Genomic DNA, 27,786 nt, shown 5'->3' with positions numbered 1-27,786 from the left:
ATCTACTGCTGTAATCAAGTATGACCTCTGTTAGCCTGTAAAAGAAAGAAAATATGATTTTAAAAAATAAGGATACTCCTCTCACATCGAAGGGCACCGCCCTCCTAAATGAGAGGAGATCCCTCAAACATCAACACCACATGCCCCCTCTTCTATCTTTGTCCGATAGCTAGTGAAAGGATGAAGAAGAGAAATACCAGAAGAAACAAAGGACAAACCTCCGAAGTTCTCCTCTGTAATTTCCAAAGCATAAACGTAAATTTTGGATGAATACATGCCTCATCCTAACATTAAAGGCCAAAAATATGTAATAAGGGTGTTGGCACACCCTTGCCACCAACCCCTAACACAAAGCAGAAAGGCGGCTAGCAAGGCTATCACAAAAAGTGGGTTTGCATATTAATTATTAAAGTCAATTAGTTATTAATATCAAACACAATAGTATACATATACATATTAATTCAAAATAACAAATTAAAGACCCCTTCGGGAAAATTTAATTAACGGCTAGTCAGCAAGAGCTCACAAACATACATCTTCATCAGAAGACGTCTGAAAGCAAATTGGAGTGTTTACATCTGGCAGGCGGGCCTATCCACCTACCAGACGGTAGTTACTGCCTAACTACCTTGTTCAAGAATTTAACGGCCGTACTCCAGCCTACGCTGAAAGTAATTCCTTATGTAAAGGACCGAGGGTTTGTATATCGTGTAGGGGAAAATTAATTCCCCATAGGGGGGTAGTGCCATCAATGCACCTCATGCAGTGCACTTAGACATTATTTAATAGTCTTTGCAGTGTCCCTTCGGCCCCTAGCTGCAACCTCTCCCATTCCTTTTACTGTACCTCAGTTCATATTCTCTTCAATCTGACTTTCCACCCTCCCCAACCATTAGCAGACCCAGAAAAATTTCATGGGGAGGGGACCAATTTTCATATTATACATACATTTATACATATGTATCATGTATATGTGTGTGTGTGTGTGTGTAAAATGCTAGCTTTTCTTAAAGTATTTCTGTTGTATCACAATATAATACATTTTCTGTGGCATATAATTCAGCATTTAAGTATTAATTATGAAATGGGCAGCAATTGCCTGTTCTATCAGGAAATACTGAATCCATTATTATTATCATTCAGATTATTGGTATTTTTTTGTTCTTAAAATATTACATATTTTGATAATACATTTTTTATTTTTCCCCAATTTTATATTTTCCATTTGTTAAATATTATTATCTAAATTTTCACTATCATTATTTTTTCATTATTTTTCAGGAGGGGGCACGTGCCCAGGTGCCCAGCCCCCTAGATCTGCTAGTGTCCCCAACAACTGTTACCTCGTGTTACACCTTACATACCTCCTTACTGTCAATTTCCACTTCAGCTTTAAGTGACCTCATAGGTCTCAGCACTTGACCCTCGGCCTAAATACTCCTAGATTCTATTTTGGCCTATTCTATAAGAAATATTATAGGGTAAATGACCGAGCGGCAACATAGCGGCCACCTTCCCGAAAAAGTACTTGAATTCACTGCCATGAGCATCAGTGAATAGCTAGTTGTGGCCTATCCAGGCAGCACGACGAGACCTCTACGCTCCTCTCGAAGTAAGTGTTTTCTCCTAAATTACGAAATAATGGCATAGGCTACCTAGCCTAATTCTAGCTCTCTTTCAGGTAGTGGCCGCGGCCGCTACGCCGCCGCTCGGTCATTGACCGTAGGTGTAAAATTAACCATTAGCTACAAACATTAAGCTTACTGCTTAAGTAGCATCCCACCAATTCTGAGTTGCGATAAATATTACGAAAGCTAGTCCAAGTGACGGCTGGCCTAACTCCCGCATTACGCTATAGCTATGTATAGGTAGTACCTAGTAGGTAGGTAGTAGGTACCTACTAAGGTAGTAATAGGTATAGGCTAGGTATAACCTACCTATTCACCCAAACATCAGAGAAGACCACAGAACGGTCTCGGCCTCTTGGTTATATGCAAGTAACCGTGTAACCGTTTGAATTTGATACTATATCCTCACATTACGCAATAAGAATTATACTCACACTACGCAATAAGAATTTGACAGACAATTGATGTAAACAAAACTGTTGTGGTGGTTGTACTAGTAGTAGGAGGAGGGACTTTTCATTTGAACGGCTCTTGGTTCTCGTTCCTAGTTCCCCGACGTTCTCTCCACAAGCATTGTTACCTTTTCACTTCTTATATTTCTGATTTCCATTGCTTTTTATAGTTCCCCCACCTTACTGTTTTGAATTTTCATCCCCTGAAGACTTCTGCATGCAAATAATAATTGATTGTGGCGAAAAAGATGGACTTATAGTGGACTGTATTATATGCTTAACGTTGTTACTTGGTCAAAAACCGCTAAAAGCCTTACGTAACAACTCCACAAAACTCCCTTTGCGGTTTTAAATTACGGGGAGATATCTCTCAACCCAATTCATTATTAACGAGGATAACACACCAATATCATTAATGAATAGTAGCACAATTAAGTACTTTCACTTACTGAGCAGTCCTTGTAGACATGAACTCAGATCATAAATCGCTACACGAGATACGACGAGAGGTACGTGCCTCTCTCTCTCTCTCTAAATGTTGCGAGTACTCACAGGTTGATTTTCAGACCTTAGAGGACCGCTGTGTTATCTCGTTTCTAAGTTATTTGCATAACCTTAAGATATGAACACAATAAAGGTTTATCAGATCAATTCATATTCACCATCCACAAAACTGAAACATAGGAAAAATGAAATAAAATCCAGGGATATTGAAACGCATTTGATAAATGTAAAGTTAAAATAAATTTAATAACTAAAAGTTAAACATATCAAAGAGTAATAAGATATAAGTGACAATGAAATTAATCACTCTAGGGGAATTGTAAATCAATGGCACTCAAATGAAACAAATTACGACAAAATTCAAAGAATCAGGGCAATCGCCCTTTCTAAATCCACACACACATCACTACACAACACTCGATAACAGGTCACCTCAAAAGTTGAGCCAAGAAGCTGTCCGTTCCGTCCTGGCCCTGCTGCCTGCATTTGGGTTTTGTTGGGGAAAAGAGACAAGTTATTCAATTACCACGAATGTAGAACTGACGTACAAGGTTTTCATGAACATAAAAAACTTTACAATAATTATCAAGTTCGTTGTCAAAAATAAATTCCAAATATAATAGTGTGCAACTTCAACATATTTATTAAATGTAGTGAATTAATTGGTGGTGTGTGTCAAAACAGTTTTGGGCGATATCAAGCCCATACAGTGTACTACGCACATACGCATACACACCCCTAGAGGGGCACGCAAAGGAGCGTTCAGAGGGGCGAAGTACTACCCTTCTTTTCCCCTCCCGATCTTTTGACCTCTCCTAATGGCTTCTCTGGCGAGAGGCACAAATAAGACCCAATTACATCAACTCTTACCATACGTAATATGCGCAATACATTCACCAAGAACAATTTCATATATATAAAGACAAATGAATTATCATAACTAAAACAGTAACTATACTTCGTTACTAAAACGTCTACTGACGTTTATGTCAAAAGACTTCGTCTTTGTGTAAAACCATCTTTTCGGTGCTAAACGCACCACAGATACTACGTACCAGAACATAGCAAAATCAGATAAAATAATGTTAAGAGTGTCATTCTCGAGTAGATGTGGTTCTTTCACCCTTATTATGTCATGCAATATAGACGTACATATCTTTACAAAATATATGGGCATGCGAATATATTTGGTTTTCACATGAATACAAATACAGTAACATAGTTCCTGTCTGTCGATTACCTGACAGACGGCAATACGCAGTGAAAATCAATCAATAATTTCTTATGAGACAGACACTAATAACTATAATAAAAGACAAATAGCGTGGAAACAATCGAATACACAAAAACATTAGAAAATAAAATCGTTGTGAGAGGAATTCCTCACATTTCCTCTTCGCAGCATATTTCACAAGTCACGTGTTCATTTTTCATCTTTTAGTTTTAGTTCCGGCATATTCAGTCTGGCTTTCATAATCTTGACTGTCTCCCTTGTACATTCTGCATCTGTACAATTCTGCTCCTCCCATCATTATAGTGTATATATATATATAAACACTATAGTAGTATATATATATATATATATATATATATATATATATATATATATATGTGTGTGTGTGTATATATATATATATATATATATATATATATATATATATATATATATAATATATTGATACGAGTCTCTCCAGTTAACTGCACAATGGAATGATGAATTAATGTATAATCTGATTTAAGCCTTACATATAGCAGAAATCATATACCAAAATTATGGCTGAATGCCTACTTCAAATTTGGTAAAGTTTAAGTGAACAAGTGTGAGTTAGTTAGTTAACTGTGTTTACACTTTTCATATCAGAAAAGATTATGCTAGGTAAGTTAAAGGGGATGTAACGACCCCGAAAAGGGATTACAACAAGCAATAAAAGGATCTTGATGTAGATGAATGAAGGTCCAAATATTCAGATACCTGGAGTGACGAAATACTGGGGGTAAAGGTTCCCACCAGTGCACACATGGAGTGAAAGGCAGATTCCACAGCCGCTCTGCTGCAATCTGCAATGTAAATACTGGGAGTGAACAGATTGTAATCAACACATGGCCAGATCAAGGGAGATGCACAGAAGGTGCCTGATACCTCGATCTCACAATTGATATGAAATGCCACACTTGTTACTGATCAACACCTCTGGCTAAAGGCCCAAAACAATGCGTGGATATTATATTAACACAGGTCTTACTCTAGAAACGGAAAAGAAGACAAGTCGAAGATATGAAACGTCTGACTGCTAAGAAACCTAAGTTGCACGTTACCTGTCTGCAGGAGATTCTAGGTATCATCCTCAGAGAGGTGCCGGTAGGGCACGATAAAGTTCACGTGGGCTAACAGTAACAGCAGCCTCTTCTTCAATGGGGTACCTCAGACGGAGCAAGGAGCAGAATTGAGCGCTCTAAAGGATTTAAGGATGTCTGCCTTGTTGTTATTGAAGATTAAGCCAGCACAATACCAGCACGGGCTCTTACTCTTAGAGCAGCTCTTAATACATCTGTTGTTGAAGATTAAGCTGGCGTTATGGCAGCACGGGCTCTTGCTCATGGAGCAGCCGTAGTAAAATTACAGGGTGTCCATAAAGCCATTCCCTGTTTAATAAAATTAATAACTAAAATAATTGTGGATACGAGCGTACATCTTTCACTTTCTGTTGAGCAATTACTAAATCTCTTTTGTTTGCCTACAGATGCCACTGTGATCCTTCTATCTCCCAGCTGAGTCAAGAATAGCAGAAATGGTGTCATTGCAGTGTCATTAGACCTTTTTTCTTTGCTGAACCCACTGTATCAGCAATTGTTTATCTGGACAAGCTGCACCTCAATTAGAAGAGTTCCAGCTAAGGGTACTGGGGTTTTGTTTTTCGTAACTTTCTGGATGCAACCTTCCCCAACCACTGGATTGGGAGAGATGGTCCAACAGAATGGGCAACAAAGGAGACACTTGTTGAAATTTATTAGTAATAGTAGTAATATAAAAAAACTAGTCATTATTGTTGAAATTAAAGAAAACCTTATACCTCTACCTAACATGGTTTGTGTGTAATAAAAGTCTGAAATCTGGGAAAGACTTTATGGACACCATGTATATCTGCCATGCGTCGACCCCTTTTATCTCCTCGGTGAAAGCTCCTCCACGTCCTGGTAGATGGCGTTGCCTGTTCTTCCTTGACCCATCCAACACGTGGCCAGTTCACCATGAGGTGATTCTGTTGCTGGTTCAATATGGCGCCTGCTGATCCTTTTCAAAAAGGATCCAAGGCAGAATTTCTCCTCTCGATAGCTACCTGCTACAAGGTTACCAACAGTCGGACGCCCAGGGGATGTTATAGGATTCATTCCTTGGAGGAGGTGGAGAGAAGGAAGGGGTCCAGGGGGCGAGGGACGCGAATTGACTGCATTTTTATTATAAATGGTAAAGTAGAAGGTTGATTGGGAGCTGAGATGGTATGAAGTGGGGACATTGTTTACAATATATATATATATATATATATATATATATATATATATATATATATATAAATACCAATGAACATTGAGCAGGAAGAGATAATTTACTATAGGTAGCCTACTATCTGAGGTAGCTAAGTGTTTTGGGTTTTTTTAGCATGATTCAGCATTTAAGGAATAAATGTAGCTGTGATTGTTCTCTTGTTTGTTTTAAGAATATATATATATATATATATATATATATATATATATATATATATATATATATGTATATATATATATATATAGAGTTGTTTTTCAAAACCTGTCAACAAGTTTGATTAGAGACCTCAAGGTCTTCGTTGTGTTTCGGAAATTCTGTCATTACGTCTGATAGGGACTTTTGCTCGAGTCTGTTTCGATCGGGTACTTGTCTTTGTTGAGCAGACTTGATTTCATATGTGTACGCCTTTGCCGAATGCCACATGTAGATTTCACAGTTTGTTTGTAAATTTATGTCACTATTCAGAAGCTTCTAGAAGCATTACATCATCTTTCACATGCTCAGAACGTTTTGAACTCACCAGGCTCTTGCAGTACCCATACAAAGAAGAGGTTTGCATTGCATCTTAGAACCGTGTTGCGTTCAGACATCTCTCTCTCTCTGCCTCGCCATAATTGATATTAACATAACGTAAAATGGTCACTCGTAACTTGTAGATTTCAGATTTGATATTTCTTAGAGTTTATTTAGTGGAATCTGAACAAACATTGTGTGTATAACGGCACCTGGTTTTGTGAAAGTGTGAAACAAGCTGCAGCAAAGAAAGAAAATTGGTATACCAAGAAGGTAAAGTGTGATATATTTTTATTAGTTGCAACTAATAACTAATGATTACGATGGTTTGGTAAGAAACTAATAACTAATGGTTACGATGGTTTAGAGAACTAATAACTGATAGTTACAATAGTTTGAGTGAAAAGATTTACATTTTTACACATTGCAAATTTTTGTGTTTGTTTCATTTGAAGTGCGTTTATCCATTTTCTTATTGAAGTGTGTCTTTTTATTTTATATTCTGTGTGATTGGTACTTTTTGCAATTTTGGTATTTTCCATATTTTTCTGTTTTCATTTGCATTCACAAGTTAATTAACTTAGTTATTTTCATTACTTAATCATTGCACATTTAATTGAATTTAACACTTAGGAATTAATTTGCGTTTATTTAGAATAATTTTCAAGTTTCATTATTGTTTGGCACTTGTGAATTAATTTCCAAATTTTAGATATTACCTAACACTTTTGAATTTCAATTGAATTAATTTTATTGAATTTCGTGATGAATTAATTTTGATTTAATTTTACTTAATTGATTCAAGAATTAATTAAACTTTGCTTTGTTTTCAAGTAACAGTAATTTTCCCTGATATTGTGAATTTTAGTTATAAATTTTGAGTTTGATAATAAATATTTGTATTTAAAATTTTTATAAATATTTCATTTCTCACCAGTATACATGCATATAATTATGATTTGCTTAGGTAGAAACATAGAGTGGTAATTGATCTGTTTTCCTTCAATTAACTTGAAGTGACTTAGAACCAGGGAAGTACTTAGACTTTTAAAGTTGTTGATGGAGTGAGGCCCTTTAATTACTTACAAGATTACCTCACACCTGTTTTGACGAACTTAGTCTGATTCTATGTAATACTGGTAAGTTGTTAAGGGATCACTCATCACTGTTGCCTTTAGAGTATTCAGTCGTTTAGTACCTGTGACGAGGGATCAGGTGTCTGGCTGTTGTGAGGTAACAATTAATGAATGATAAGTGTAGTAGCCAAATACTTGGCACTTTGTCACAATATATATATATATATATATATATATATATATATATATATATATATATATATATATATATATATAATTACACACTCATACATGTGTGTATATGTGTACTTGCCTCTTTGTGTGTGTGTGTCGGTGTACACAGCTCAAATGCCCTCAAGCGTTATGTACACGGCGTTACCTAATTCTCAAGTCAACTGAAATTCCATTAACACTGCAATTTATATGACGCCGAAGAAACCATATCGCAGCTAACCTGTCACGAATATTGTAACGCCAACTCGTTTATACAAGAGAAAACTGAAAGGAGAGATAACAGGGATGTTAGACCAGAGGACTGTCGATGAATATAGCGGAGGTATATTGAAGAACTAATTACCGAATGAATTCCGTTATGAGGAAACGATGAAATAGTATGTTATTATGCTAGTATAAGTAGTGAAGTTATGCTATTCATGTAGAGACTAACTGACATCACGAATTAATTGTTTAATCGAAGATCAAAAAAAGGAAGAGGTAAGTGTACATTTATGGGTTGTGGAAAAATTAACAAAAGAGGTATAAAACACGCTATTAATGAACCCATAATTGGATGTGGAGAGATCTAGCCGCAAGGAACCCGGAACCATTCTATTTTGAAAATTATGTACTTTTTAAACTTCAAGTCGGCCAAATTTTCGGGACTTATTAGTATAATGCATAATCAGGTGCCCCGCTACTGAGATATGTCAAAAGCTTCTAGTATAATTTTTAGACTTCCTGTGTGTTTTTCATTACCTGTAGTTAATACTAATCCATCGTATGTAGGTACACATCTCTACTGTTTCATTTTCACACCCTTTATGTATCATTTCTGATTTCCCTATTATAGTATAAGTGGCTAAAACAGACATTCCAATATTGCACAGCCGCCTTTATAACCTTAGCGTAGCTAGTTTTCCCTTGGTCTCCATAGCAACGAGCAGCCTTGCACTGTGGGGTGGGGACCGACCGCAAGGAGGCGAGTTCATAAGTATAAACGTGTGTTTGACGAGGAAAGTTTCGTTGATAGAGTGAACTCGTGGAGGGCACTTGCTTTTTACTCTTCTCTCGAATATTAACCAATGATTGTGATAATGATGATGAGAGGAGAAAACGAAGGAAGAGAATGTTACATTCTTAAAGGTTGCATACTCGGCTACCAAGCAACTTCGTTGCCATGGTGACGGAGACGCCAGGAGCTGTTATGAAACTCATCTTTCGTCATCGTGCAGCCAACAGATATCAAGGTAACTGAACATTGCTCCATATTATCATTATTATTTGTGAAATCACAATGCATCGTTAGTCGGCCCGATCAAGAGATGTTTCTGAATTTGTAGTAAACAAGGAACAGTTGTTTGATCAATCTTTGCCATAGGAGCATATGATATCTCGAAATATATAATGTAACCGTCAATGACTGTATGTATTTTAACTCGTCAAGTTTTGAGAACGCCAGAGGATATACTAATCAAGTTTGCTTTTGAGATACCGCGGTCGTTCGGTCATCGATGTTAAGCAACGTTGTCGGCAGGACGTAGAGCTAATATAATGACCGCACCTTATAAAAACTTGCTGGAAACTGGAAGGGTTAAATCTGGCGTCAGATCCTGTAAGAAGAAGAATGCGTTTGAATATATATATATATATATATATATATATATATATATCTATATAGGAATATATATATCATATAATATATATATATAATATATATATATATGATATATATATATTGTGTAATATATAATAATTATATATATATATATATATATATTTATATATATATAATATATTTATATATATATATATATATATATATATATATATATAGGAAAGAAAACAAAATAGATCAGGTGCTTTGATTAAGTTTCAGTGGTCTCCTAATAATACATTAACACAGAATAGAAAGAAAATATAAAATTGAATATAAGCGGCTTGATAATTTTATTTTGAAATTATTGAATGGAGAGTTTTCTGGAGAATTTTCTGAAAAGTTAGGACGATGAAGACTGCAGGTCAGTAAAAGTGTAGAAATCATGGGAACGACTGTTTGGTGAATTTCTTTTCCTCTTTTGTTCCTGGTGAAAGGAAAGCCTTAAATACGCCACTTTTGAACTACACAACAATGCGTTGAACGCTCGTTCGCAGCCATGAGGACTTGAGAAGACTCACACGTTCACAATACGCTTCCAAAACAGCGTAAACAACCGTTGAGTCAAAGGTTACCTGCTGAGTTCTTTCAGTGAAGGGAAGAACAGAAATGGAAATGTAGTACCAAATGCAATGTATTATGGCTCGTCATTAATGAAAGGGTGTTCACGCGCAATGTAGGCCATCATTTTAGGACCAAGACAATTAGCAGTTTGGTGGGGGCGTAGGGCTTCGTGAAAAAAGGCCCTAACTTCGCCAAGGCCAACAGAATTATTGGGCTACTTACGGAACTTGGACAGTTGACAGGCCTGGTTTACATCTAAATAAGTGCTAAATGTTACTAATCATACTTCCTTTCCAATCAGAAGGAGCATTGCTGTCGCCAAAAAAATGACTTTGCAAGTAGCAATTCGCGTAACCAGTGATTTGGTTTAAATAATAAATTTCCGTTTTCAACATGTATTGATACTGATTTAGTTTTAACCCGGCTCTTGTTTGTTTTTCATTAGTTGACTGTAATCATGCTGAATTTCATTCCTTTTGATCCCAATAGTATTGATATTTTTAAATCAAGCTGGTGCTTTCACATACGATTACTTTTAACCATGCTAACTTTAATTCATACCAGTTTTTTTAAATAATTCCTGTCGTGATTCATACGCTAATCAAGCTGACTTCTGTTTCAATTTTTCATCATACTGACTATTAATCAAATGGAATTTCCTTTAGAACAATTTCAAGTCATGCTAACTTCTTTCATACTCAATCGAGGTCATGTAAACTATTATCAGTCGTGCTTCAATACTTCATACTAATTTTGTATCAGGCTGACTATGTAATCCGACGGACCTCAGTCTTTGCAGATGTCTCGTGAGCGTCGCCAGAGCGCGGCTTCTTCAGGCTTGTCTGACATCACCAGCGCGCCAGCCATCACCGAGGATGAGATCAAGGGTGAGTTAGCCGACAAGTCAGTTTTCTGTTCGAGTATGGAGAGAAGAAACGAAGCCTTCATATTGATAACTGGGTTACAGTTCTGTTCCTCGTACCGGATTCCCAAATGGTCTATTCACGGCGTGAGGGCAGAATCCACTTCCCCAAAATGAGTTTCGAGACGGGAACATAAGAGAGAATGGGATATATAAATTCATTATTCAGGCCCAAAGAACAAGCGAGGGTACTTTTTTGTTTAACTATTTGAGTCTCTGAAGATAGTAAAAAATAATTTACTCTAATCAAAATGAAAGATGCAAAAATATTTGTAAAAGCGACCGCTAGAGAACTGTTTCAATTACTTATCAAATGCCACTTCCAATACCAAACTTTCAGTTGCGTAGTCAAAGAAATAAATTGGAGCATTTTCCGTTTAAAGAAGGATCGTTATTTGCTTCAAATATGGCGCATTATAAAGTATGGACCTTTTAACGTGACAAGATTATCGCGTCATTTTTTAAAGTGAGTTTCTTTTGCGATGCAATTTGTGTTGCTTAAAAACTAGGGAAGACGACAATACGTCTGTTGTTTTAGTTTTAATAATAAAATAATAATAATAATAATAATAATAATAATAATAATAAGAATAAGAAGAAGAAGGAAGAAAAATTAGGCTGAAGTAGCTCCAGGACTCATGCAGAAGTGTGATCCTAGAAACGGCGCACATAGTAAGAAAAGTGATGGACTCTTAAGGAGGCAGGATGCAACCCGGAACCCCACACTGTAAATACCACCCAGTTGAATTGGAGGACTGTGATAGACAAAAAAAATAATAATAAAGGTAATAATAATAAACAATTGGCATTTTATAAAAGGGGTGAGAAGAACTGAATTGTACATACATAGTAGTGGTAGAAATGCTAAAGTGTTTGAGGTAGTTTACCAGTAGTCAAGTGGGAAGAATGGGCGACGATAAGTTGGTTAAACGCGTTTACGGTTCAGATGTGTTAAAAGGGAGAGAAATGAGATGAAAGAGGTGTTTTGAAGGAAGGGCTTAATACCAAGAAAGTGCTTGTTATATGACGATCAGTTTTCTGCACTCGCGTACTTGGAAGCTCCATCATCCCTGGCGTAATGACCTTCCGCCGATGTCCTTTTTGTGACCCAACCATCACGTTCGAAAATTGCGACAAAAGGAAATAGGCCCTCATATTTATGGAAAAGAATTAGGCGGTCTTTATTAATTTTATCTTTTTATCCTAGAAATAACAGACATCTTGCTTCTTGGAGGTCCATCATGAAGAAAGGGTTTGCTCAGTGTTTATTTTCTGTCGCACTTCGTTTTCTTTCTTTTCTTATCTCGTTCGATGTCTGTGAACGAAACTGGAAATAATGGAACAAAACCAGTTGTCAACATTTTAGGAAAACTGCCAGCATGAAAAAAGGGTGAAGTTGAACTTCTTCTCAGCAGCACATTCCAAAATACCGTGTCCACTGACCCTCTCGTTTTTTTTCACAGGCATGACCTTGGAACAGCTGGAATGTGCAGCTGAGGAGCTCCAGAATTTGTGTTCCTGTTTGCAGGCTGAGGTAGACCTCTATTCCAGGTATCTCAGCAGTCAAGTCCTTCCTGACAATCAGGCTCCAAGCACGCTCGTGGCGACCAGCCTCTCAGGTAGGGTGGAAATTTCCATTAGAATCCTTTAGTTTCATAAAGGTATTACATTTGTGATGACTGATAACATTAGGTCGTTCTTCCTGACAGAGATTAACAACGTGACTGTTTCCTTGAATGTGTCACTCCAGACTTTAAATGCTGGATATTGGTTGTATATATATATATATATATATATATATATATATATATATATATATATATATATTGTGTGTGTGTGTGTGTGTGTGTGTGTGTGTGTGTATATATATATATATATATATATATATATATATATATATATATATATATATATATATAGTTACAGGGCAGGTCGGGGTAAGAGATTTTGATATGAAAATTGGAGGAATGACTACTTTACAGTTTTGGCTAAAGCAACTGACTATGGGTGGCCGAACCACATGTAAACAGAAAAGATTGATAATCTTTATTAAATTCTACCAGAATAACCTCAATAAGAATTGAAGGTAAACTTAGATGTGTCCGCTAATCATATAATTCACTAAAGGCGTCAGAAGATAAAATATTTACAGGAGCCATCAGTAGAACCCCGTGGCACTGTAAAACTCTACGGTAAGAATCACTATCACAAAGCAAGAGTGCCATACAATTGCGAGCCAAATCACTATAATAAAATAGTCTCATCGTAATGCGCAAATGATAATTAGGATCCCTAGTTTATACAGGGTGAAGCACTGTTAGCAAGGATGGCTCGCACCGGGATTTCCGGGTATCTTGCCTGGATATGGCATTGGCAGTGAGTAGGATGGTTGGCACTGTTGGACTACAGATGACTTCACACGGATCTGCAATGCGGGGAATGTTGTAGCGCACGAGTAAAGACTACGGAAAGGCATCACGTAAAATGAATGATAAACGAAAACACCTGTATGCACTGAATTTTAGTAACGCTGGCACTAAATGCAAATGTAAGCAATTGAATTCATTGTAAGGACGGCATTTCGCCAAATGTCCGTCCTTCCTCTACATACTTTTTACTTTTTATACCTATCCGCCCGCCGATATATATATATATATATATATATATATATATATATATATATATATATATATATATATATATATATAATGTAAAAATGTATTCTCTGCACGAAGATATATGTATATCACATCATCCACCACAGTCAATATTCACGTCAATCTCTGAAGGAGAAAGAATAACAGGAAATGAATATGGAGCACAGGACAACAGGTGGAAAATTTTGTTCAAAGAAAAAGTGAGTCCGGACAAACAACTTCCAATCACTTTACTTGGTCTGTGGAGTGGAAGAGACTTGCGTGCGTAGACTAGAGCCAGGATCCTTCCAGAGAAGGACGTGTCTGGGTCTGCTAACCAAGGTCTAAAGAATATTCTTTAGACCTTGCTGCTAACGTGGTGACGAAAATAAGACCTTTTCCGCGCAGGTAGTCGCGTGAGCCCCTCCCCACTAGAGATTACTATGTCCAGGTGTCGCTCATTTATGCTGTCTCTTTTTTTTTTATTACATAATAAAGATACGTTTCCTTTATTAAAACTAATCTCCATTTAAGACTTTTTCAACTTTCACTTTAATGCTAAGTTGATCCACCAGGGCCATGAGTCATCATAGGTTAGAGAACATGAAATTATCCAGTAATAAGGGCAAAAACAAAACAATAATTCATCTTATGAATTCTTGTTTGGATCAATGAAATTAACCGTTTCTTCCCAATTATTATTGTGTAAGAGTTCCTTCTTCTGGCAGAATCAGAAACAAAATTTCCGTCTTGCAACTTGAACCCTGAATTAACAAAATTATTCCTGATAAGCTTGATAAGATTAGGAGCATCTGCAAATACAAATGCTTCTCTGTCTGTGCACGGATTTTTGAAGGAATCTTTCATTGATACTGCTGACACGAATATTACAGGACCCTAACTCATGAACCGATGCAACAACATGATAACCGACTTTTTCAACGCTTTCTATTAATCTCAAAAGGATTTTTTGAACATTTGATCTGGGTTAAGTTTATCAATCGTCGACATGCCTGTTTTCAGACATCTCTTAAACTTTCATTTCTCGGCAAACGAAAGAAACTGTGTACAAATAAAGACTTGACTTTTCTTTCATGTTAGAACAGCCAAATCTTTGACATGGTTTTCTTAGCCCGAGCCCCGTCGAGGTATAGGGGCTCACGTGAACGCATTATCCTACCCGCTCAGATTCTGACCTACGCGTTAGCAGACCCTGTCTTCTCTGGATCCTGATTAGAGCCAATCTCCCATACTTGGAATATGCTGAAAGAGGGGAAGGCTACTTCTGGTTCAAGATGGTATCAGAGCTCAAGCGGCCATGGCCTTCAGTGACAGTATCAAAGGGTATGTCTAAGGGGGACTTTGAGCAGAGTCCCGTTCCAGCAGTAGGGCGTCAGAGACGACCTCAAGTAATAGTAATTAGCCAGCTGGGGCTTCTAGCAGTAAGGTTAGAGTATTAGTGGCAAACTGTGGACCGTTCCGGCCTGTATATATATATCCCATTTGGCGTCACCGGTGGCTTTGTTTCGATAGTTTCCTTTCCTAATGAGGTCAGCCATAGTTAACCTTTGTTGGCACGTTGCGAATCCAGGTCACGTACCTGAAAGGGTAGTTGAAAGCCAGATAGTAAGGGTTCAAGAGGAAGGGATATAATAGAAGTGTTAGAGTTGAGATTTATAGCCGTATTTTTAAGCTACCACCTTCCCTCTTCGATGAAGAGGATGCTCGTGAAATCTCTTCGCCACGCAGTATTATAAAAACATAGATGAAACCCCTCTATAAAGAGGAACTGTACGGTAGGATTGTTACGATAGAGGTGGTAAACAAACATGTCGTTCAGAGTCGGCAGGCGGCTGTTCTACTTCTGTCCCACTTGATACCTATATATATATATATATATATATATATATAAACTTTATATCACTTACACAATTGTTTTTTTGATTAATACAATTACTACAGCAGAGTCCAACTAGCTTTGCAGCCAAGCCCCGCCTACTGATTACGTCATGACCATTTCTTGACGCTGATTGGTTGAAAATAGTTTAGAAAAGTTCGTTAATCTGTGGTCCTTTTCATCTTCATTTATTTTGCAATGGTTGTTTTGCCGAACTAAAATACGTTGTGCTGATTATAATAAAATCCAAGAGGAGGTGGAAGACGACTCTTTTACAGTTGTGAAGTTCATAAACACACGACAGCCAGGAACTTGGGAACATGAAGCCATCTCAATATAAAGACAGTCGTTTACAAGAATGTAAATTAGACCATATGCATTGAAGTACTGAAAAAATTGGGCTATTCAAATATTTGACATGTGTTATAAGTTCCAGTGCTTACAATAGTTATGCGGTTCTCTTAATTTTACAAAAATGTACAAAGAGGTTAGTGAAGAGGTGATGAAGGATACCTCTTCGTTTCCAATAATTTTCACCCTCAACCTTTCTTCATTTTCATCACGAAGAGCTGCTTCGTGGCACAGTAATACCATTTTAGACACAAAGAGATTCTTCGTCGAAGATGTCAAAGTAAAAATACGACCCTTAGAGTCGTAGGGGCGGAGATGCAGGTGTGCGTCAGGTCAAGAGGCAACTCGCGGCGATGCATAAGAATGACAGGATATGGAGGTGTGGCTCTTCTTAATGATTCTTGTGAAATTGACTGGGGAATTCGAGCAAAAGGATCAAGAGGGGTGCAGTCCCCAAAAGTTCTTCCTATTTCCTAGGAAAGAGGCAATTATCGGCTTAAGGCCAGGTGTCTTCATTAGATTGGGAGCAGCACTGGTTAGATTCAGTGATATGGCGGTGACAGGGATATGACAGATAATAGGGCCCGAAAGACAGGACATTAAAATGACATTTATATAGGTGGCTAATGGCCTTGGTGTTTTCACACCTGGTATGTCGTTAAGAATAAGGGGGACGACAACAAGTCAAAACATGTTGTGCATCTCTGTACTTTACTCAATGTCCTTTTTAACAATCTCTGCATGTTTTTATGAAGGAAAAGTTAAGGAACCAAGTATAGAAGGATGCTTGTAGCTAACTAACTAACTATATATATATATATATATATATATATATATATATATATATATACATATATATATATAGATATATATTATATATATATATATATATATATATATATATATATATATATATATGCACCTTTCCTTACAACAACTGGCATGGTTTATTATTTGCCAAAGGGGTTTTTATGACCGCATGCCTTTGCTGTCATCAGCCACAGTTATTGGCATTGGGCCTCGCCTTTGGCTAAAAAGTTCACCTGCAAGGCAGCAGTTTCAGTTATTAGCCTGGTCCCATTGTTTGCTAAAAAGTTTTCACCTGCAAGGCATCATTTCAGTTATTAGCCTTGGGTCTAGTGTTTGACTAAAAAGTCACCTGCAAGGCATCAGTTTTCCACAGTTCATTAGCACTAGTCTATTTGTGTGACCTAGTTCACGGCTGCTTTTAAAAAGGCAGCAGTTTTCACAGTTTTAAAATATTGCACCTGGTCTAGTGTTTTGCTTTACTTCAGTTCACCTGCAATGGCAGGCAGTTTCCACAGTTATTAGCATTGGTCCTAGTGTTTGACTAAAAAGTTCACCTGCAAGGCAGCAGTTTCCACAGTTATTAGCACTGGTCCTAGAGTTTGACTAAAAATTCACCTGCAAGGCAGCAGTTTCACAGTTATTAGCCTGTCTAGAGTTTGACTAAAAATTCACCTGCAGGCGAGTTTCCACAGTTATTAGCACTGTTCCTAGTGTTTGACTAAAAAATTTCCCCCTGGCAAGGAATCAGTTTTTCCACAGTTATTAGCATTGGTCCTAGGGTTTACTAAAAATCACCTCAAGCAGCAGTTTCCACAGTTATTAGCACCTGTCCTAGAGTTTGACTAAAATTCACCTCAGCAGCATTTCCACAGTTATTAGCACTTGGTCTAGTTGTTTGACGTTTAAAAAGTTCACCTGCAATGGCAGCAGTTTCACAGTTATTAGCATTGGTCCTAGTTTGTTTGACTAAAAAGTTTAACCTGCAAGCAGCAGTTTCCACAGTTTATTAGCATTGGTCCTAGAGTTTACTAAAAGTTCACCTCAAGGGCAGCAGTTTCCACATTTATTAGCATTGGTCCTAGAGTTTGACTAAAAGTTCACCTGCAAGGCAGCAGTTTTTCCACCAGTTTTAGCATTGTCCTAGAGTTTGACCTAAAAAGTTCACCTGCAAGGTTTCAGCAGTTTCCACAGTTATTAGCAAAAATTGGTTCCTAGTGTTTGACCTAAAAAGTTCAAACCTGGCAAGGCAGCAGTTTCCACAGGTTTAATTAGCCAATTGGGTCCCTAGAGTTTTGACTAAAAATTCACCTGCGTGCATCATTTTCCACATTTATTACACTTGGTCCTAGAGTTTGACTAAAAATGTCACCTTTGCAAGGCAGCAGGTTCTTCCACAAAAAGTTTTAGCACTGTCCTAGTGTTTGACTAAAATTCAAACCTGGCAAGGCATCAGTTTCCACAGTTATTAGCACGGTCCTAGAGTTTGACTAAAAATTCACCTGAATGCAGCAGTTTCACAGCTATTAGCCACTTGGTCCTAGTGTTTGACTAAAAAGTCCACCTGCAAGGCATCAGTTTCCACTAGTATAGCACTTGTCTAGGGTTGTGACTAAAAAGTTCACCTGCCCAAGGCAGCGAGTTTCCACAGTCTTAGCATGGTCCATAGTTTGGACTAAAAAGTTCAATGCAAGGCAGCAAAAAGTTTCCACCGTATTAGCAATTGGTCCCTAGAGTTTGACTAAAAAGTTTACGCAAGGCAGCCAGGTTTCCAAGTTATTAGCATTGGTCCTGTGTTTGACTAAAAAGTCACCTGGCAAGCAGGTTCCCACAGTTCATTTAGAATTGGGTCCTAGTGTTTGGACTAAAAGTTACCTGCCAGGCAGCAGTTTCCCAAGTCCATTAGGCATTGTTCCTAGAGTTGACTAAAAAGTTCACCTGCAAGGCAGCAGTTTCCACAGTTATTAGCATTGGTCCTAGTGTTTGACTAAAAAGTTCACCTGCAAGGCAGCAGTTTCCACAGTTATTAGCATTGGTCCTAGTGTTTGACTAAAAAGTTCACCTGCAAGGCAGCAGTTTCCACAGTTTCCAATTAGATTGGTCCCTAGTGATTTGGACTTTAGTTTTCACCTTTTGCAAAAAGTGGCAGCAGTCCACAGTTATTAGCATTGGGTCCCCTAGTGTTTGACTAAAAGTCACCTGCCAAAGCATCAGTTTCCACATAGTTCATTAGCATTGGTCCTAGTGTTTGACTAAAAAGTTCACCTGCAAGGGCCACAGTTTCCACAGTTCATTAGCATTGGTCCTAAGTTTGACTAAAAGTTTCCACCTGAAGGCAGCAGTTTCCACAGTCAATAGAAATGTGCCTTTAGTTGTTTGGACTAAAAAGTTCACCTGCAAGGCAGCAGTTTCCCACAGTTCTTAGCATTGGTCTAGTGTTTGACTAAAAAGATCCACTGCAGGCAGCAGTTTCCACAGTCATTAGAATTGGTCCTAGTGTTTGACTAAAAAGTTCACCTGCAGGGCAGCAGTTTCCACAGTCATTAGCATTGGTCCTAGTGTTTGACTAAAAAGTCCACCTGCAAGGCAGCAGTTTCCACAGTCATTAGCATTGGTCCTAGTGTTTGACTAAAAAAGCTTCACGTTTGCAGGGTTCAGCAGTTTGGCCACAGTTATTAGCCATTGGTCCTAGAGTTTGACTAAAAAGTCCATTCCTGCAGCCAAGGCAGTTTCCCACAGTATTTAAGCCATTGGTCTAGGGTTTGCTATTAGCCCTCAGGGCAGGTTCCACAGTTATTAGCTTGGTCCTAGAGTTTGACTAAAAAAGTTCACCTGCAAGGCAGCAGTTTCTTTTCCAGTTATTAGTTGGGTCCTAAGTTTGAACTTATTCAGCACCCTTGCAAGGGCAGCAGGTCAGTTATTAGCATTGGCCTAGTTTGGACTAAAAAGTCACCTGCAGGCAGTCAGTTTCCACAGTCATTAGCCAATTGGTCCTAGTGTTTGACTAAAGAGTCACCCGCTGGCAAGGGTTCAAGCAGTTTCCCAGGTTTTCAGTCCTTATTGGCGGTTGTTTCCACTAGCATTGGTCCTAGTGTTTGACTAAAAAGTCACCTGCAAAGGCAGCATTTCCACATTATTAGCATTGGTCCTAGGAGTGACTAAAATTCACTTGTTACTGCAAGGCAGCAGTTTCCACAGTTAATTAGCATTGGTCCTAGTGTTTGACAAAAAGTCCACCTGCAAGGCAGCAGTTTCCACTAGTTCATTGCAATTGGGTCCTAGAAATGCCTTTGACTAAAAGTTTTTCACCTGCAGGCAGCAGTTTCCACAGTCATTAGGATTGCGGTTGTCCTAGCCTTGATTTAAAAAGACTAAAAGTTCCACTGCAAGGCAGCAAGGGAGTTTCCACAGTTACTAGCATTTGTGGGCCTAGTGTCTTGACTAAAAAGTTCACCTGCAAGGCAGCAGTTTCCACAGTTTATAGCAGTTTATGCATTGGTGGCCAAGCCTGTTTGACTAAAAGTTCATCTGCAAGGCAGCAGTTTCCACAGTTATTGGCATTGGCGGTTGCTGCCTTTGACTAAAAGTCCAGCCTTGCATCCTGCAAGCCACAGCAGTTTCCACAGTTATTGGCGGCATTGGCTAGCCTGTTTTGACTAAAAAGTTCACAACCTGCAGGCAGCAGTTTCCACAGTTATTAGCATTGGATCCAAGCCTATTGCCTTGGCACCTAAAAAGTCCATCTGCAAGCAGTTTTCAGGCGTTTGGGCCCGCACAGTTATTGGCAGGTTGGCCTAGCCATTTGACTGTTTGAAAAACTAAAAATCATCTGCAAGGCAGCAGTTTCCACAGTTACTGGCATTGGGCCTAGTGTTTGACTAAAAGTTCAACCTGCAAGGCAGCAGTTTCCACAGTTATTAGCATTGGGCCTAGTGTTTGACTAAAAAGTCAACCTGCAAGGCAGCAGTTTCCACAGTTATTGTCTGTGGGCCTAGCCTTTGACTAAAAAGTCCACCTGCAAGGCAGCAGTTTTCCTTAGTTATTGGCGGTGGGTCCTAGCCTTTGACTAAAAAAGTCCACCTGCAAGGCAGCAAGTTTCCATAGTTATTCTGGCGTGGGCCTAGCCTTTGACCAAAAAGTCCACCTGCAAGGCAGCAGTTTCCATAGTTATTGGCAGTGGGCCCAGCCTTTGACCAAAAAGTCCACCTGCAAGGCAGCAGTTTCCACAGTTATTGGCGGTGGGCCCAGCCTTTGACTAAAAAGTCCACCTGCAAGGCAGCAGTTTCCACAGTTTATGGCGGTTGGCCCTAGCTTTGACTAAAAAGCTCCACCTACAAGGCAGCAGTTTCAACAGTTATTGGCAGTGGGCCGAGCCTTTGACTAAAAAGTCCACCTTCAAGGCACCAGTTTCAACAGTTATTGGTGGTGGGCCGAGCCTTTGACTAAAAAGTCCACCTTCAAGGCACCAGTTTCAACAGTTATTTTGGCAGTTGGCCTAGCCTTTGACTAAAAAAGTCCACCTACAAGGCAGCAGTTTTCCAAACAAGTTATTGGCAGTTGCCTAGGCCTTTGACTAAAAAGTCCACCTAGGCAAGGCAGCAGTTTCCACAGTTATATGCAGTTGGCCTAGCCTTTGACTAAAAAGTCCACCTGCAAGGCAGCAGTTTCCACAGTTATTGGTGGTTGGCCTAGCCTTTGACTAAAAAGTCCACCTTCAAGGCAGCAGTTTCAACAGTTATTGGCGGTTGGCCCTAGCTTAGACTAAAAAGTCCACCTTCAAGGCAGGCAGTTTCCACAGTTATGGCAGTTGGCCTGTGTTTGACTAAAAAGTTCACCTTCGTGGCAGCAGTTTCCACAGTTATTGGCGGTTGGCCTAGCCCTTTGACTAAAAAAGTCCACCTACAAGGGCAGGCAGTATCCCAGTTATGGGCGTTTTGGCCTAGCCTTTGACTAAAAAAGTCCACCTTCAAGGCAGCATTTTCCACAGTTATTGGCATTTGCCTAGTGTTTGACTAAAAAGTCCACCTTACAAGCAGCAGTATTCAAGTTAAAAATGGCGTTTGGCCTAAGCCTTGAACTTTTTTTTTTTCCTTTTTTTTTAAAGTCACCTGCAAGGCAGATTTTCCACAGTTATGGCCGGAAAGGGCCTACCTTTGGACTAAAAAAGCCACCTTTGGCTAGCAGCCATTTCCACAGTTATTGGCGTTTGCTAAAAAGCCTTTGACTAAAAAGCCACCTGTCAAGGCAGCATTTTCCACAGGTTATTGGCGGTTGGCCTATGGCCTTGGGACCTAAAAAGTCCACCTTTGCAAGGCAGCATTTTCCACAGTTAAATTGCGTTTGGCCTAGCTTTGGACTAAAAAATCACCTGCAAGGCAAGCATTTTTCCACAGTTATTTGGCGGTTGGGCCTAGGCCTTTGACTAAAAAGTCCACCTACAAGGCAGGCCAGTTTTCCACAGTTATTGGCAGGTTGGGGCCTAGCCTTTGACTAAAAAGTCCACCTAACAAGGCAGCAAGTTTTCCACAGTTATTGGCAGTTTGGCCTTAAGCCTTTGGACGTAAAAAGTCACCTCATTTGGCAGCAGGTTCCACAGTTATTGGTGGTTTGGCCAAAAAAGCCTTGGACTAAAAAGTCCATCTTCATGCAGCAAGGTTTCCACAGTGATTGCAGTTGGCCTTTTGCCTTTGACTAAAAAGTTCCACCTTACAAGCAGCAGGTTTCCACAGTTTTGGCCAGTTGGCCTTAGCCTTTTTGACTAAAAAGTCCCAACCTGCAAGGCAGCAGTTTTCCACAGTTATTGTTGCAGGGTTGGCCTAGCCTTTGGACTAAAAAGTCCACCTGGCAAGGCAGCAGTTTTCCAACAGTTATTGGCAGGTTTGGGCCTAGCCTTTGACTAAAAAGTCCAACCTGCAAGGCAAGGCAGTTTCCACATTATTCAAGTGGCCTTTAGCCTTGACTAAAAAGCTTCCACCTTGCGGCACAATTCACAGTATTGGCAGGGCCTAGCCTTTGAGCTAAAAAAGTTCCACCTTACAATGGCCAGCAGTTTCCACATATTGGCAGTTGCGGCCTAGGCCTTCTTGGACCTAAAAAGCACCTTAACAGCAGCGTTTCCACCAAAAAGTTAATTGGCAGTTGCCGTTAGCCTTTGACTAAAATCACCACAGGCAGCAGTTTCCACAGTTTTAGGCAGGTTGGCCTTAGCCTTGGACTAAAAAAGTTCCTCCTTTGCAAGGCAGCAATTTCCACAGTATAAAAAATTGGGGGTTGGCCTAGCCTTTATGACTAAATAAGTTTCCACCTGCAAGGCAGCCGTTTCCACAGTTATTGGCGGTGGGCCTAGCCTTTGACCAAAAAGTCCACCTGCAAGGCAGCAGTTTCCACAGTTTTTGGCAGTTGGCCTAGCCTTTGACTAAAAAGTCCACCTACAAGGCAGCAGTATCCACAGTTATTGGCGTTTGGCCTAGCCTTTGACTAAAAAGTCCACCTTCAAGGCAGCATTTTCCACAGTTATTGGCATTTGGCCTAGCCTTTGACTAAAAAGTCCACCTACAAGGCAGCATTTTCCACAGTTATTGGCGTTTGGCCTAGCCTTTGACTAAAAATTCCACCTACAAGGCAGCAGTATCCACAGTTATTGCCGGTTGGCCTAGGCCTTTGACTAAAAAGTCCACCTTCAAGGCAGCAGTTTCCACAGTTATTGGCATTTGGCCTAGCCTTTGACTAAAAAGTCCACCTTCAAGGCAGCATTTTCCACAGTTATTGGCGTTTGGCCTAGCCTTTGACTAAAAAGTCCACCTTCAAGACAGCATTTTCCACAGTTATTGGCGTTTGGCCAAGCCTTTGACTAAAAAGTCCACCTACAAGGCAGCAGTATCCACAGTTATTGCCGGTTGGCCTAGTCTTTGACTAAAAAGTCCACCTGCAAGGCAGCAGTTTCCACAGTTATTGGCAGTTGGCCTAGTGTTTGACTAAAAAGTCCACCTGCAAGGCAGCATTTTCCACAGTTATTGGCAGTGGGCCTAGCCTGAGACTAAAAAGTCCACCTGCAAGGCAGCAGTATCCACAGTTATTGCCGGTTGGCCTAGCCTTTGACTAAAAAGTCCACCTTCAAGGCAGCAGTTTCCACAGTTATTGGCGTTTGGCCTAGCCTTTGACTAAAAAGTCTACCTTCAAGGCAGCATTTTCCACAGTTATTGGCATTTGGCCTAGCCTTTACTAAAAATCCACCTTCAAGGCAGCATTTTCCACAGTTATTGGCGTTTGGCCTAGCTTTTGACTAAAAAGTCCACCTACAAGGCAGCAGTATCCACAGTTATTGCCGGTTGGCCTAGTCTTTGACTAAAAAGTCCACCTGCAAGGCAGCAGTTTCCACAGTTATTGGCAGTTGGCCTAGTGTTTGACTAAAAAGTCCACCTGCAAGGCAGCAATTTCCACAGTTATTGGCAGTTGGCCTAACCTTTGACTAAAAAGTCCACCTTCATGGCAGCATTTTCCACAGTTATTGGCAGTTGGCCTAGCCTTAGGCTAAAAAGTCCACCTTCAAGGCAGCAGTTTCCACAGCTATTGGCGGTTGGCCTAGCCTTTGACTAAAAAGTCCACCTTCATGGCAGCAGTTTCCACAGTTATTGGCGTTTGGCCTAGCCTTTGACTAAAAAGTCCACCTGCAAGGCAGCAGTTTCCATAGTTATTGGCAGTTGGCCTAGCCTTTGACTGAAAAGTCCACCTTCAGGGCAGCAGTTTCCACAGTTATTGGCGGTTGGCCTAGCCTTTGACTAAAAAGTCCACCTTCAAGGCAGCAGTTTCCACAGTTATTGGCGGTGGGCCTAGCCTTTGACTAAAAAGTCCACCTGCAAGGCAGCGGTTTCCACAATTATTGGTGGTTGGCCTAGCCTTTGACTAAAAAGTCCACCTGCAAGGCAGCAGTTTCCACAGTTATCGGCGGTTGGCCTAGCCTTTGACTAAAAAGTCCACCTGCAAGGCAGCAGTTTCCACAGTTATTGGCGTTTGGCCTAGCCTTTGACTAAAAAGTTCACCTGCAAGGCAGCAGTTTCCACAGTTATTGGCGCTTGGCCTAGCCTTTGACTAAAAAGTCCACCTGCAAGGCAGCAGTTTCCACAGTTATTGGCTGTTGGCCTAGCCTTTGACTTAAAATTTCACCTTCAAGGCAGCAGTTTCCATAGTTATTGGCAGTTGGCCTAGCCTTCGACTAAAAAGTCCACCTGCAAGGAAGCAGTTTCCACAGTTATTGGCAGTTGGCCTAGCCTTTGACTAAAAAGTCCACCTTCAAGGCAGTATTTTCCACAGTTATTGGCAGTTGGCTTAGCCTTTGACTAAAAAGTCCACCTTCAAGGCATCAGTTTCCACAAATATTGGCGGTGGGCCCAGCCTTTGACTAAAGAGTAAGACTGCAAGGCAGCAGTTTCCACAGTTATTGGCAGTGGGCCTAGCCTTTTACTTAAAAAGTAAGACTGCAAGGCAGCAGTTGTCCTTTTAGTCACCTTTTAAGACACGAAGGACCTACAGTGGTAGCAGTATTCTTACACCCTTACCACAGGGCAGATGTACGTATATGTATATATATATATATATATATATATATATATATATATATATATAGTATATATATATATATATATATATATATAGGGAAGGGATCCTCACGTGAAACTGAAAGAAGGAGGTACCAAGACTTTCAACTTTTATTTCAAAGTCATCTTCAGGGTACTGAACAATTTTAAGAGAACAACTTATGGAACCAGGCCATTCAAGTTCTAAAAACTCCAAGGGGTCACGATCTCGTGGCCACAGGCATATTATGTCGTCAACGTATCTGTACCATGTCAAAGTAAACGTTATGATATTTGGTAGGTATCTGATTTCGTAAAACTCCATATAGATATTTGAGAGAGTTGCAAATAAACAGCTTCCCATTGCCAAACCAAAAATTTGTCTTTAAAAAAAAAAACAATTAAACTTTAACGTATTATCAACTATGCACAACTTTATCAACTTAATAAAACATGGTGGGAAACAGGAATATTTATATAATTCATTTTTTCCTGTAGAAATTGTAGCAGATCATCAATGGGCACTTTTGTAAACAATGAATTGACATCAAAACTAATTAACCTGCAATTTGCATCTCTGACTTTCAACTTTGGGATAAGGTCTTCCGTATTCTTAATGTGTGCCTCTGATATATTTCCCCTTGGAGATTTTAGAACTTTTGAATGGCCTGGTTCCATCCATAAAATTCAAATTGGAAATTTCTTGACACTGTCGTTATGAGAACCGACAACGGTTTTAAATTCAAAGTTTACCGTAAACCAACAGCAGTGAATGCTTTCATTCATAATTTTTCCAGCCATCACCCCAAGATAAAACGGACAGTCTTCTCAGGGATGTTTTTACGGGCATATAGAATTTGTGATCCTGAATTCTTAGACGAGGAAATTAAGAACATCAATGAAATTGCGACACAATTATGTTACCCAAGGTATTTTATTGATAGTTGCCTCCAAAGTGCCAAAAAATCATTTTATTGTCACGAAAGATCAAGTAATTTTGAAATTGAAAATATTTTAGTTTTGCCATACCACTGTGAATCTTTATCAATTGTACGTAGCCTGAAATGTCTGAATATAAATTGCTTTAAATCAGTGATGTCAACAGGAGGCTGTACAAAATTAACTGCTCTGTTTGTAATTTGTCTTATATTGGACAATCTGGTAAGGAACTAAGTAAGAGAGTTACACAGCATAAATATAATGTACGGGTTGCGAACAGTTCAAGTGCCATTTTTTGTCACGTGAGGGATTTTGAACACCCTATAGACTGGAATTCAGCTACAGTCGTTTTTAGAAGTTCATCAATGCATGACAGATTGTTAGTTGAAGGTTGCCTCATTAGTTCTTTTAATAACATGAATATGAGCGATGGTCTTTTCAAGATGGACGAATTGTTGAAAAGTTTCATTCTTGATGATTTAAAAGTTAAACAAGTTGTTAGATATTTTACAAACAGATAGTTTTGTACTGTGATTTTAGTAACTACATATTTCCGCTAAGCATGTCTTTTGTTTTGAACAATGTTTATTTGCATACTTAAGTAGGTTGTTGACTTGCTTTATTATTTGTGGCCTCATGTTGCTTTCTTGTATAAGTTGTTCTCTTAAAATTGTTCAGTTCCCTGAAGATGACTTTGGAATAAAAGTTTAAAGTCTTGGTACCTCCTTCTTTCATTTTCACGTGAGGATCTCTTATATGCTTCACCCACGGGACCATTGTGGAATTGCAAGATATATATATATATATATATATATATATATATATATATATATATATATATATGTATATATATATATATATATATATATATATATATATATATACACATACATATATGATAAGTGCGTGCGTGCGTGTACGTGGCGTATATGTATGCGTGTCAACAAACGTAGTATACTAACCTTATTAATAGCTTATTTAATTTTTCTGTCAACTTTAAAAAGCAATATGATTGTTATATTCTGACATACAACACCTCTGTACGCTTGACGGTTGTTAAGAAACAGACTCTTTCTGTTAAACAAGTATCTTTACATTTTTATATATTGAATATTAATGTGCAGTTTAACTAACTAATAATTATCACAAACTTGTCCGACAATGTAAGGAAGAGAAGTAAACTTAGAATGGCTGGGAACGAGAGAGAAATGAGGCCCTGGCCTTCGTAGCTCCCATGGTTCTTGGTCCGTTTCTTAGCTGGCACTCTTCTTCTTTCCTTCTTAGCAGTAAGATAACATCAGAAGATCACTGACCTCGAATTTTGGGACACCACTCTTCTTTCCTTTCATCTGTCTGAATGGTCTTTGACACGAACACATGCAATTGTTTATCCTAGTAAGAATAGGCACATGTTTTAAATGAGGACACTACGATTAATGACCTTATGTCTGTCTGCCATCTGCCTCCCATTGTCTCTCTTAAAACTTTCTTCTCACGTCAACAAATT

General features: G+C 39.0%; 2 protein-coding genes across 3 annotated transcripts in view; one reads left to right on the top strand and one right to left on the bottom strand.

Annotated features, from left to right (window-relative positions):
* Positions 1-2,213, bottom strand: part of LOC135210998 (UV-stimulated scaffold protein A-like) — a 35,942-nt gene extending 33,729 nt beyond the window's left edge. Inside the window, exon 1 of the mRNA XM_064244011.1 lies at positions 2,063-2,213. The gene's annotated coding sequence lies outside the window, so the exon portion shown is untranslated. The remainder of the gene's footprint in view (positions 1-2,062) is intronic.
* LOC135211000 (uncharacterized) overlaps positions 1-27,786 on the top strand; it is a 216,229-nt gene that overhangs the window by 186,371 nt on the left and 2,072 nt on the right. For both annotated transcript variants that reach the window (XM_064244014.1, XM_064244013.1), the window contains exons 3-4: positions 10,954-11,041; positions 12,540-12,695. In XM_064244014.1, the coding sequence (XP_064100084.1) occupies positions 10,954-11,041; positions 12,540-12,695 (244 nt within the window). The remainder of the gene's footprint in view (positions 1-10,953; positions 11,042-12,539; positions 12,696-27,786) is intronic.

Source organism: Macrobrachium nipponense, chromosome 4 (assembly GCF_015104395.2).
Source record: "Macrobrachium nipponense isolate FS-2020 chromosome 4, ASM1510439v2, whole genome shotgun sequence".
Taxonomy (NCBI): Eukaryota; Metazoa; Arthropoda; class Malacostraca; order Decapoda; family Palaemonidae; genus Macrobrachium; species Macrobrachium nipponense.
This window is presented reverse-complemented; position numbering and strand designations above follow the sequence as displayed.